General features: G+C 35.0%; 2 protein-coding genes across 2 annotated transcripts in view; one reads left to right on the forward strand and one right to left on the reverse strand.

The window, feature by feature from the left end:
* The first annotated feature begins 2,658 nt into the window (after positions 1-2,658).
* On the forward strand, positions 2,659-7,493 carry LOC102602282 (E3 ubiquitin-protein ligase UPL5-like). Its single transcript, XM_015310867.1, has 3 exons — positions 2,659-3,202; positions 6,386-6,804; positions 7,230-7,493. The coding sequence occupies exons 1-3, from the start codon at positions 2,659-2,661 to the stop codon at positions 7,491-7,493; spliced, it is 1,227 nt and encodes a 408-aa protein (XP_015166353.1).
* Positions 7,494-12,411: 4,918 nt separating this feature from the next.
* Positions 12,412-12,902, reverse strand: part of LOC102595237 (induced stolen tip protein TUB8) — a 2,376-nt gene continuing 1,885 nt past the window's right edge. Inside the window, exon 4 of the mRNA XM_015310911.1 lies at positions 12,412-12,898. Within this exon, the coding sequence (XP_015166397.1) occupies positions 12,731-12,898 (168 nt within the window). The 3' untranslated portion in view covers positions 12,412-12,730. The remainder of the gene's footprint in view (positions 12,899-12,902) is intronic.

Raw genomic sequence — 12,902 nt, forward strand, 5'->3', positions numbered from 1 at the left:
TCGGGTACTACACCGATACACTAACAGTTAGTGTGTGGGTTCCATGAGAGGATCAAATATGTGTATTGTGGTTTCATGAGAGGACAACGTATTTATAATTGTGATCATGTGGGACATACATCCAGGTGTAGGCTTATTTTATGATATTGTGCCTGAGAGTCTATGTATCGATGGTTATGGTTATGTATGTTGTACTATTCTTACTATATGGTGGTTAATTATTTATATTCATAGTTTGGACGGGACATGTAATCTTACCAATACATTGTGGTAGTGTACTGATATTGCACCTCTTTTGTTCTTGTTGAGTACAAGGCATTTTCCAGTAACTGATACATGACCTCAGTTAAGGGACGCTTGACTTCAAATTCAAGGGTGAGTTACTCTTTTAGACTATCATGGTTTCCTCTACATTTTCTTGTCAATCGTTTCAGACAAAGACAGTAGACTATTTCATATGTCCTAAGTTTTCGGGGATGCCTCCCCACTCTTGACTTATTTAGAGTTTTGGTATTACAACTTTCTGTTCTTAGGGGTTTATTTTCGCATAAATATTCTGACTATTGATTGAGTTTATGGGGACTCCATTCTTGATTGTTTGAATCTGTTTTCTTATTAATTTTTTTCATGACTCAATTTTCTAAGGGATGTATTGGGCTACGGTTTGGGTTAGTAGTTAGTTCTCCCACAAGGTGATTTATTGTGGGTGTCACTCACAACAGTTTGAATCGTGATAATGTCATTGAACTACAATAATGTAAAAAAATAATACATATAAAAAAATGTGGAAAGTTCTAGAATCTAAAAGATTTCATAAAACTAAAAGTTGTACTAAATCGCATTGCCTTTCAAAAATAACAAATCTAATGAGATTTTTTTTTAAAGGAGTGTGTACACTAGATCGGATTGTAATAGTAGAAAAAAAAGGAAAATTTAAATCAAACTAGATCCTATTAAAATATTGAAAAAAGATTAAATGCCATACCAAATCGCATTATTTATTTTTTATAATATATTGAATTATAATACCAAAAATATTTTTTTTAAATACAAAAAATGTCAAAAAATATATAAATAATCATATTACAATGGCGAAAAAAGTTTTAAAAAATTTCAAAAAAGTCAAAAAAGATATAAATGTTCACATTCAAATGGCAAAAATAATTTTTAAAAATTCAGTAAAAATCACAAAAGATATACTAAATTAGATTAGATTACACTACCAGAAAGTATGAGACAAATTTCGAGATGGTCCCTTATGTTTAAGGTATTTGAAAAATAATCACTTAAATATACTCATGAGCGATTAAGTCCTTTAAGTTTGTCAATTGTGAACGTTTGTCCTTATCATCAGATATTTTATCGACTTTTGAATTAAAAAAATAATCAAAAAATAATTAATAGAAATTCATATTCTGGATGCTTAATTTTGATAACTGGTGTAGTTTTTACTATTTCTTAAAAAAATATGTTTCTAGTGTCTGATGTAGATTTTAAGATTGCAGTGTTTGAAATTTGACAGAAGCATGCAACTCTTTTTTCCACAGTTCTTGTTATGTTGTCACCAAACTTCATTCTTTCATCACTTGCATACATAATAAAGAGTCGGGCATTCCTCTATTCATGTCTCCAAGTATGTGATCTATTGACTCACTAAGTGACTTTTACTTACCTCAATGTAAATAAATTTTTAAATACATAAGTAGTACCAAAATTTCACTTTTATTAACTTAAAGGATTTAAATGGTTTTAAAACATATTAAGGGGATTAATTCTTAAAATATTAATTACCATTTTAACTCTTCCCTTCTCTTTTAAACCAATTTTCCCCTCACCTTTTCACATTGCTCTGCCTTTCTCTGCTTCTCGGCTCTCTTCTCCACCCAAATTTGTTGCCCCATTTGACCGGAATGTCTCCGTTTTCCATCAACAACACCAGCACCAACAAGTGTAAGCGTGATGTTATCATCGCGATGGATCAATTGAACGACTTATCTTCAAAAAATTTAAAGTTATGCAAAAACAAAGATAACTCCATTGAGCCCCGCTCAGTTTCAGATCAGATACAAAGCGGGGTTATGAATTTTTTGAGTGCCACTCCAAGTGATTTTGATCGAGCCACAAAACATCTTGAGTTATTTATTTCCTCCTCTGTTCCAAAAGCTTTGGTAACGCTTTATCTGAATCAAAATTATACAATGATTGCTTATACATCCATTCGTGAATTTATTAATTCACTTAAGAGTGATTCCCTTAAACCAACATATGCTTTTATATTGTTAAAATTTTGTATAATTTTGCTAGAAAATACGGAGACTAATGATGGATTGTATCAAATTTGTCGGAGTAGTTTAGGGGCTATGATAGAGTCCACAGGGATCGCGAGGTGCAAGTATGACCAGAAAAAGTTGGTATCTTTTAACGATGTTTTTCCTTTTCTTTTGGAGATATCAGCTGAGTTATCCCTTGACTTAGACTCAACTATGGGAACATATGGATATGAGGGGTTATCATTTACCCTTGTGCGTGATTTTACTGCATTTGTGCTTCCAGTGTGGAATGCCTTACAGTTGATGGACAACGACACTCATGAAGGAAAAGTTTTATGAAAATATTGGTTTACCTGTGTGTGAAATGTTTTATGATTTGCTCGCAAAAATGGCGTGCTCTTTAAGGTTATTGGATTCAAAAGAGGAAATAGAAAACATTTTAATTGTACCTTGGTGGTCTCTATATCTTGATATCCTGAAAAACTTACAGACTATATCTAAACTGTATATCAATATGGAGAATAATTTTTGGCGGATAATGAAGCAAGTAAAGGGTTCATTGTGTTATTTGATCGCTAAGTTTGCAGAGGAATCAGAACATTATGAGTGGCTTTTTGAACACAAAGAGGTAACAAACTTTTATATACGGAGGCAATTGGCAATGATGATGCTTCCAGAAGTTGAAGATACCGTAGAAGATCCGCATAACATGCTCATTGACAGGTCTAAATTGCTAGTAGACTCGTTCAAGTATATTGCCACACTCGATTATCTGCCAGGAAGTTTCTTTGTGAAATTCGAAGAGGAACAAGCTACTGGGCCTGGTGTATTGAGGGAATGGTTCTTACTAGCATGCCAAGAGATTTTCAACCCAAACAACACGCTTTTTATTGCTTGCCCAGACGATAATAGAAGTTTTTTCCCAAATCAAGGTAACCTTTCATTTCATTTATGCATTATTGCTCAAATTTGAGGGATATGACTTATATCTAACAAATAAGAAAACTTTTCTACAACTCTTTTTCAACCTCACACCTCAGCCTTCCACACTAACTCAAGTCTCGCGTACCGATTCTCGATACTATTTAGGAATCTGATTCTCAATTCTTAATTCGAAACCCGACCACGATTAGAGACCCAACTTCTAAGTCTTGAATCAGCTCGAGGTTGAATCTTAATTTAAGTGTCAGGTCTTAGGTAAACATTCAAAGTATAATCCTGAAGTGGGCATCGAGGTCGGGTCTTGTGTTAGATGTCAGGTGGTGTTCTGAGTCTGGTGTTAGAGTCGATAGCCGAGGTTGGGTCCCAATTCAGGTATCAAATCAAGTCCTGAATCGATCGTTGTGGTCGAGTATTAGGGTTAGATCACTGTTCAGAAATTAGGACCTGAGTCGGTTGTTAGATTCTAGTCCCATATCAGATCTCAGGTTGGATCCTAGTTTTCATTTCAGGTTCCAGATTGGGTGTCGGAGTCGGGGTTGGGGTCGGGTCTTGATTTGGAACTCAGATCTGGGGGCTAAGACCTAGATTAGTTTTCAAGGTTAGATGTCGAGGTCTGGTCTCGATTTGGAAGTCGTACCTTGATACGTCCAAACTTACACTTAACTTAAGAAATATAAAATGGTTAAAGACAATTACATAACTGAACAAGAGTTGAGGTCGATCCCACAGGGAATGCATAAGAAATAAGTCTACTACCTTTTATATTCAGTTGTGGTTGATATTTCCAAAAATAAAAATTGTGTAAGTGACGATTGAGTTTAATTTAGTGCTCAACTAAAAAAGAGTAATTAGAATTCAATATTAAAAGTAACAAACGATAGTCTCACAATTTTGATTATGAAATGGAAGAGATCTGAATTATGTTCCCCATGATATCGACATACAACTCATATGTCATACAAGTAAAGGTCTTTTGATGCTAAGTATATGTTAGTAGCAAGTTAAGAATACCTAAACGCTTTTCAGCCCTATTAGATGAATATCACTTCTCTCATCTCGGTCTTAGAGTATGTACATTATCAACCCTTGCTTTCTTCTTTAATTTTTTTTTCGTCTCATGATCAAATCTTCAAAACGAGTTTATAGAATATAAAGTTCATTCATTTCTAGATTTCCCTAATCATATCCTTCTCACTCGAGCAAGTGATGAATAGAGGAAGATTCTAACGCGTTCACTTATTAGAAAGCAATCAAAATAAAAATATAAACGAAGCTTGCAATGAATCAATCGACAACCCTTCGTGGTTGATCATACAGTTGCTACATAGTCATGGTTCCCACAACCCTAGTTCTGGTGTTTAGCTGCGCATATTCTCAACAAAATAGTAGTGAAACATTAACGAAGATTCAAAAGTGAAACACTTAAGATAATGAAGTTCACTCAGTTTCGATTAGGAACTGAAACTTAAGATCGAAATGTTGATTAATTATCCAAAGATAAGCAAAAAACAAGAATAATAATATAATAAAATCTTAAGTAACGATTTATAGTCTCAGAGATGAATCTCAGTTGAAGTAGGAAAGTAATCCAGTTGATGTCGTTCATGAGAGGGTAAACAACTCGTGAAGCTCTTCACGTCTGTTAATCCCTTCGTAATTTTTCACTTAGAACAATTTGTTCAACTTTAGTCTCATCTTCCCATGAGCTTCAATACAAATCATATAGGTCTCCACGGCTCGTATGAAGTCTTGTTCAACTTTCCTTTAGATTTGGACGTAGACTTCATTTAGTCTGAAGATTCACAGACTCATAGCCTTATCGTACAAGTCACTACAGACCGTACATGGTCTCGTTGTCTTGCACTTGGCTTTTTCCTCGCTTAGGCAATCTTCACAGCTAGGTTCATAGACCGTACATAGATCCACAACTAGTATGACCATCCGTCCTTAGCCACTTCATTTCCATTTCAGATTTTTTTCTTTCAACTGTTTCCAAAATATCTTTTCTTGCACATTACACCAAAAAACATTATATCGATAAAAACATACTTGGTTACTTGCAATAATCTTCTGTTTTGGGCGTTGAATGTGCCATAGGTTCATGACACATCAAACCCCGAGTAGATAGTCCAGGTCAAGACACAATTTGGAAGTCTGGTCCTGGGTCGGAAGTAAGGCTGGGTTCTATTTTGAAAATCAGGATCAAGTTCAAATGTCAGTCTCGATTAGATAGTTGGATCTCGAGTCGAGTGTCGAGATTGGATCCTAATTGGTTGTTGAGGTCGTGTGTAGATTTAGGTGTTGGGATTGGTTCCCGTTTGAAAGCCAGGTCCCTAGTCGGAGTCGATGTCAGGTTTCAGACCAGTCGTCAGGGTTAGGTGTTAGGGTTGAATTCTAGGTCCGGTGTTGCGGTCAATTTTTGGTTCGAAATTCGGTCTCAATTCAGTAATCATAGTTGGATATCATATTTATCATTAGTATCGTGTCTCGATTCAGGTGTCAAGATTAGTCTCGGGTCATTTGTCAAGGTCAGAACCTGAATCAATCATTGGGGTCCTCAGTCTGAATGTCGGGGTGGGGTTCTGGATCAGTTATCAAGGTTGGTTTCTGGATCAGAAATTATTTCTTGATAATGTATTTTCTACTCTCTAGCCAAACAACAAAAATATTTTCTCGAAAAATGTTTATGATTTATCAAACAAATATTAGAAAATATTATACACTCACCAACCAAACATGAGAAAATAAGTTAGAAACCACCTTATTTTCCAAGAAAACATTTTCTAGAAAAATATTTCACATACCAAACACTACTCTCATTGTCTAAGAAGTGGTGCTTATACGCAATTTCATTGTCTAATCAGTGGTGCATATATACCATAGTTCTCTAACAAAGGATTCATAGATACATTGAACCGTCTTAGGTGTCTTAAAAATATTTCTTCACACATTTTATTTTATCCCTCCAGACCCAACCTAACTAAAAACCACCGAATCCCTCTTATACTCATACCCGACCCCAAATCATTTTATGAGTGAGTAGAAAAGAGATTGTTTTTTCAACAAAGGTATAGCCTCTCTAAGTCTCAATGTTGAGGGAGAGGTATATTTGACCTTTTTTCCTTTTATTTAGAATATAAATATTTCTCATCTACCATTTGTGCTTGTTGCAGCATCTGAAGTGAATCTGTTACATCTTGAGTATTTTCAATTCTCTGGAAGGATGATTGCATTGGCCTTAGCATATGATGTACAAATCGGAGTTGTTTTTTATCGTGTATTTTTCTTACAATTAGCTGGAAATGGTGTATTATTAGAAGACATTAGGGACACAGATCCATTCATGTACCGTAGCTGCAAGGAGATATTGCAGAAGGATGCAAAGATAGTGGATCAAGACGTGTTAGCATTAACATTTGTTTGTGAAGTTGAGTCATTGGGTGTGAGGAGAGAAATAGAGCTCTGTCCCAACGGGAAAGATATCGTTGTGGACAGCAAGAATAGGGAGACTTATGTGCATCTTCTTATCCAATATCGCTATATAACATCAATAGCAGAGCAGGTCGCGTATTTCTCAAAAGGATTTTCAGATGTAATAACTAAGTCAAGGCTTTGGTCCTTCTTCTGGTGTCTTAGTCATAAAGATTTCAACTTAATGCTTGGCGGTAGAAGTGATATTTCTGTCGAAGATTGGAAAGCACATACTGATTACAATGCCTATGAAGAAAGTGATCTTCAAATATCCTAGTTTTGGAAGGTACGCGCTTCTTGTCTACCTGTAAATATGTCGATAACCCCTTAAACTTGTCATTAAACTTCATTTAGAAAAATCAAACTACAACATGTTCTCTACTGGTAGCACACATTTAATAGAAACAACACAATTGAAACATAATTTTGTAAGTCTCTGCTTGACTGCTTGATAAACACATCGATTATTCAGAATGTTCTGTCATTATCATCGATCCTTCACTTTCATTACATCGATATGAATTACTTTTCTTTATTTGCGTGCAGATAGTAGAGACTATGTCTGATGAGCAGAGAAAAATGCTCCTTTTCTTCTGGACTTCAATTAAGTCTCTGCCTTTTGAGGGCTTTGGTGGTCTTGATTCAAGACTGTCCATCCACAAAACCCTAGAGCCTGATGATTACTTGCCATCTTCACATACTTGCTTCTACCAACTATGCTTTCCAATTTATCAATCCATGACAGAGATGGAAGATCAACTCAAGATAATCACCCAGGGAGATATTGGATCCAGCTTTGGTACCGTGTGATTAGAGGCAGAGGCGAAACCAAGATTTCAGAGTTTATAAACATGATACTAGTTCTTCAAAGTTACTTGTTCTAAATTTATAATAATACCTTGTTTGGATGGTTGATACCTGTTTTAATGTACTGTTAGTTTAGATACAATATTTATTTTAATTGTTACTTAAATATTGCATCAAAAATTTTCTGATTGTGATTAGTCATTGGTTGTTCACTCTATCTTTATATCGAAAACCTAGCAGGTAAGAGAATGTGCATAAATGAGTGATAGGAAATAGGGGTGTGCATTGGCCGGTTCAGTTAGGAAAAATTAACATGTATATCTTCAAATAATTATTATTTCAATATTGTGATAATAATCATTTGTCTCTAATTAATAAAAACAATAAGAAGAACATGGAGAGCTAACCCTTATTAAAAAGGATTACCAACACATTCAAAGACCTCTTTTTGGCCTACTTTTGGACGTTTTTTAAAAAGCTTTTTTGCTTATTATTTGGAGGTTATTTGGCTATTTTTTTGGGATCAAGTTTATTTTAATTGAAAAAAGATTCTTCATATAGGAATTTAGTTGTAATAAGAATAAAACTATCTAATATTTATTACATTCATCGTAGTTGATATTTAATATCATTAAAATAAAGGTATAATATTTGAAAAAAATAGTGACTTTTTTATTGTCTAAAACAAAATCTTTTTACGAAGGGCAAATAGTTCAAACAACATTTCTAAGGACCTTCATCTGGACAATTCCCCCACCATCTTAAGACATATTTTACATTTACGAGCCAATATTTAGGAATTATGTGACTTTCTTGATTTATCGTGTGTATTACCCATGAATTTGGTGTCTTGGGGTACCCTGAAATTTTTTCAGAATTTTTTTTATGAGGACCTCCATAATGAGTTGGGGATAGCATTACGTATACTCCCACCAATTTTTAAGGCATATTTTTGCATCTACAAGCCATCTTTTAGATATTACACAACTTTCTTTGTTTTTCGTGTGTATTAGATCATGAGTTTGATTATCCATATGTGAGAAATACCTTTCCCAAATAATTACGCATGTCTTATGAAAATGATGATTATGATTATAGGGTGCTTTTAGAGGAAAGTATCAATGTTATTAGGAAGGATTTTCTCACATATGACTATGATCATGATTTGTGAAAGGTATTTCTCACATACGGATTCACATGGGTGGAAGGTTTTCTCACCTATGCTTAAATTGTGTTTAAGAAGTTATTCTATGTTTTGATATTAAAGATGTTGATTGGTATCGCTCGTTAGGTGCTTCAAGGCGCCACATTCATGGGCTAATACACTTGAAATATTGGGAAAGCCGTGTAATTCCTTAAAGTTGGCTCGTAATGTGAAAATAAGTCTTAGAAAATGGTGGGATTATACGTAATGCTTCACCAACTTATAACAGAGTTTTTTCAAAAAAGAAAAAAAAATGGGTGCTCCAAGGCGCCAGATCCATGAGCTAATACACACGAAAAATCGAGAAAGTCGCATAATTCCTAAAAATTGGTTGGTAAATGCAAAAATAGGCCTTAAAAATGGTGGGACTACACATAATGATTTCCCAACTCATTACGGAGGTCCTCTGTCACGCCCCGAGCCTACACCCTGGGCGGTACTGGCACTTGAGAACCATTGCTGGCCCCAAGCGAACCCTTCGCCTGGCTTACTTACTCAGCAGATGACTTAGACATAAGAAAGAGAATCCAAATACAAGATAACTCAACAGGTCTCAAAACTGAAGTCTTAATGTTTTAAGAAAATAAACATTTAACTTAGCCAAAGTGGCAACTCAAATCTGATCATAAGCCAATAACAAGATAATGACAAATGAACTAACGTCTGACTGACTATCTATGAATCCTCTAAAACAATTGAGATGGATGTCGGGACAACCCACGACATCCTAATGAACTGATAATAATACTGAAAGCAATAAAAGGGATCCTCCGAAAAGCAAGAAGGCTCACCACATGACTCTGAAATGATCAACTGGATCAACAATGCGTCGGATGCCGATCCTAGTTACCTGTGTATGCATCATAATAAGATGCGGGCCAACTGACATCAATACATTGATTGTACGAGAATGTGAGTTGGAATGCTAAACACAACATAGGCTTGAAAAGAATCTAAAGAACTTACCTAGCTCAACTCAACTCGACATAACTGAACTCATTTCAATATAAAGCAGTTTAAAACAAGTGCAATATAAAGAAAAGTTGTTTAAAATATGATTTCAACTCTATGTGTATGCAAAGATACATATAACTTTGAAATGTATGTAAAAATACAATAAACTGTGTATATAAGAATACAATTACTTATGTGAGAGTTTCTTTAACCGACAACCATCACGTAAGAGCTATTGTGACAATACAACGTTTTGCCTCACACTCCCATGGACACCCTATACCTTGCCGAGGGTATAGAACCTGAACTACTAAGTGGATCCACTAGTCTATGCTAAAAAGCACTAAAGGAATCATCTAAAAAGTATGACACTTTTTAACCCATGATGGCTACATGGTTTACGGGGGATGAGAGTTTGTCTGAACTCTTCCCCATATTGATGCTCAATACCACTCCCAAAATATGATACTAGCTCTTATGTTTAAAAACATACTTCTTTCTGTGATTTGAGATAATTGCTCAAAAACTTAGCTCAAAGGCTATGTTGGAAATCAAAGTTTCCTCTCTTGCTTCATTTAGAAATCGATTACTCTTTTCTGAAAACTAGCTCAAAGATTCTTTGGAAATCTCAGTTTTTGTTCTTATTTAAATGTGAAAACATTTTAAACTCTTTGGGAATACATTGTCCCCATATACTTCTTTGAAGAAATGAACTTCAAACTTTACTCTTTACTCTTTACTCAACTTGAACTTTAAGTCTTGAAACAAAGTTAAAAGCAATTTTGCAAAAGACTTCTTGGAAAAGACTCTAAGAACTTCCTAGACTTTCCTTGAATTTGAATTGATGGATTCAAGGTTATGATTCATGTTTCTGGATGATTTCTAGTTGTTTAGAAGTCATTTTAGAGTAGTTAGAATCAATGGAAAGTGTTAGTACACTTTAGAATGACTTAAATAGGCTAAACGACGAAAATTGGTGACGATGATTTGGGCGCATCCCGGGCGCGCCGTGCCAGGCCCCAACTTTTTGGGGATCACTTTGGCGCACTACAGGCGCGCTGCCCCAGACCCTCTGGCGCAGATGGGGCGCACCGCTCCTGCCCCATCCCAGGTGTGTCTGACAAATTTTTCAATTCGTTTTCTGATCCTAAATCGATTTCTATCTCAATACTTTCTTAGATTCAGATACCCAAGCATATATACTAGAATTCAACTTAAAACAACTCTTAACATCGCCAAAAGATCTCAAGAAAGCCCATCAATCACACAAGTTCAATAATGAAAGCAATCTCAAGAACACAACTCAAGAACAACAAATTCTAACTCTTTTAGAACGAAAATCGCTGAATTAAACATGTTTGGCGCGTGGATGAACTAACCCAATGTTTTGTGAACGAATCTTGCTTCTCTTCTCCTTTCTCCTCTTCTTTTGTCTTTTCTCCAAGCCCTAGCGTATTTTGGTAAAAGCGTAAACTGATCTAATTATGATTAGACCCTAACTTAATTACCAAAAACGAAATAAAATAATTGGGCAAGGAAAACACCAAACTACCCTTTCAAAATCCGGATTGGACTTTCATTATTCCAACAGCCCAACTTCCAAAGGGTATAACTTACTCATACGAACTCTAAATCGCGCAAACTCAGCGGCGTTAGAAATATCATTCCAAGAGCTTTCCTACCATATCTGAAAGTACCTCTAACTCATCTTGAGCTAGAAGTTATGGCCGTTTGAAGTTGGCCAAAACTCAACTTTTCCTATCTTAAACAAATTTCCAGATTTTGATTATTTCCAAAAATGACTATTTCCAATTCTTAGCTTCTTCCTAGCTATTTCAAATTGCGAGATGTTACATCCTCATAAAAAATGAATTTTTTTGGGTACTCCAAGACGCCAGATCCATGAGCTAATACACACGAAAAATCAGAAAAGTAGCGTAATTCCTAAAAGTTTGCTGGTAAATACGAAAATGGACCTTAAAAATGGTGGAACTATACATAATGTTTCCCCAACTCATTATGAAGGTCCTTAAAAAGTTTTTTCAGAAAAAAAATTTAGATGCTTCAAGGCGCCAGATCCTTGGGCATTAACACACGAAAAACTGGGAAAGATGCGTAATTCCTAAAAGTTGGCTGGTAAATGCAAAAATGAGCCTTAAAAATGGTGTGACTATACGTGTAATGTTTTCCCAACTCATTATGGAGGCCTAATAAAGTTTTTTTAGAAAAAAAATTAGGGTGCTCCAAAGTGCCAAGTCCATGGGATAATTCACACAAAAAATCGAGAAATATCCATGGTATATATATATATATACTTTCTTAAAATCATTAGTTCCCTAAGTTAAATGTTAACTTATGATAATACCCCCAACTTAAAATATCCAATTTAGTATATCTTTTATATTTTATATTATATTAAATTTATTTAAAAGCATAATGTTAAAAGGGTTGAAATTTTTTCAAAAAATTGTGACTTTTACAAAAGGTTGTAATTTTTTCGAACACTTGTGACCTCTCCAATGAGATCTTTTCAAAGGGTTGTGACTTTTCATTTCTTTGTGAAACCTTTACAGAACCCTCCGTAGGGAGTTGGGGGAACAGTTCATACAGTCTCCCCAATTTAAAGTTCATTTTGGACATTTAGGCGCCAATTTACAGAAATTAATCGATTTTCTCAGTTTTTTATGTGTAGCCCTTAAATATTTTGGTGATATGACTTCTAGATAATTTTTTGTGAGGTTGTTTCCGATATTAAACCATTAATAAAACAACAAAAAAGATATTACCCCTTTATTATTATTATCATAACCAGAGATCAAATCTCATATCATCTTTAATCAAACCATGATAAACTGAACCCTGGACAAGATAACAAACATAGCTTTAAAAAAACTATGTAAAATATCCCACCCGACCACCTAGACCTAGACATATGTTAATACTAACATATGCCCTCATTGTAACCATATTATATTAAAATATAGTAATAATAGTAGTAAATAAAATACTCAACTAAGAAGCAAAATAAACACAACCAAACTTCAATAATAAAAAAAAAACCGTCATTCATCAACCATTGAATTTACTCTTCAACTTTCTCTGGTTCCTCAGATACAGGGGCAGCTTCCTCTGCTTTCTCTGCTTCCGGTTCCACAACTGGGACTGCTTCTGGTTCAGCTTCGGGTGCTGCAGCCTCCTCAACGGGTGCTGCAGCCACCGGTTCCTCAGCTGCGGCTGCAGGTTCTTCTGCTGTC

This window comes from Solanum tuberosum, unplaced genomic scaffold, assembly GCF_000226075.1.
Source record: "Solanum tuberosum cultivar DM 1-3 516 R44 unplaced genomic scaffold, SolTub_3.0 scf00148, whole genome shotgun sequence".
NCBI classification, from domain to species: Eukaryota; Viridiplantae; Streptophyta; class Magnoliopsida; order Solanales; family Solanaceae; genus Solanum; species Solanum tuberosum.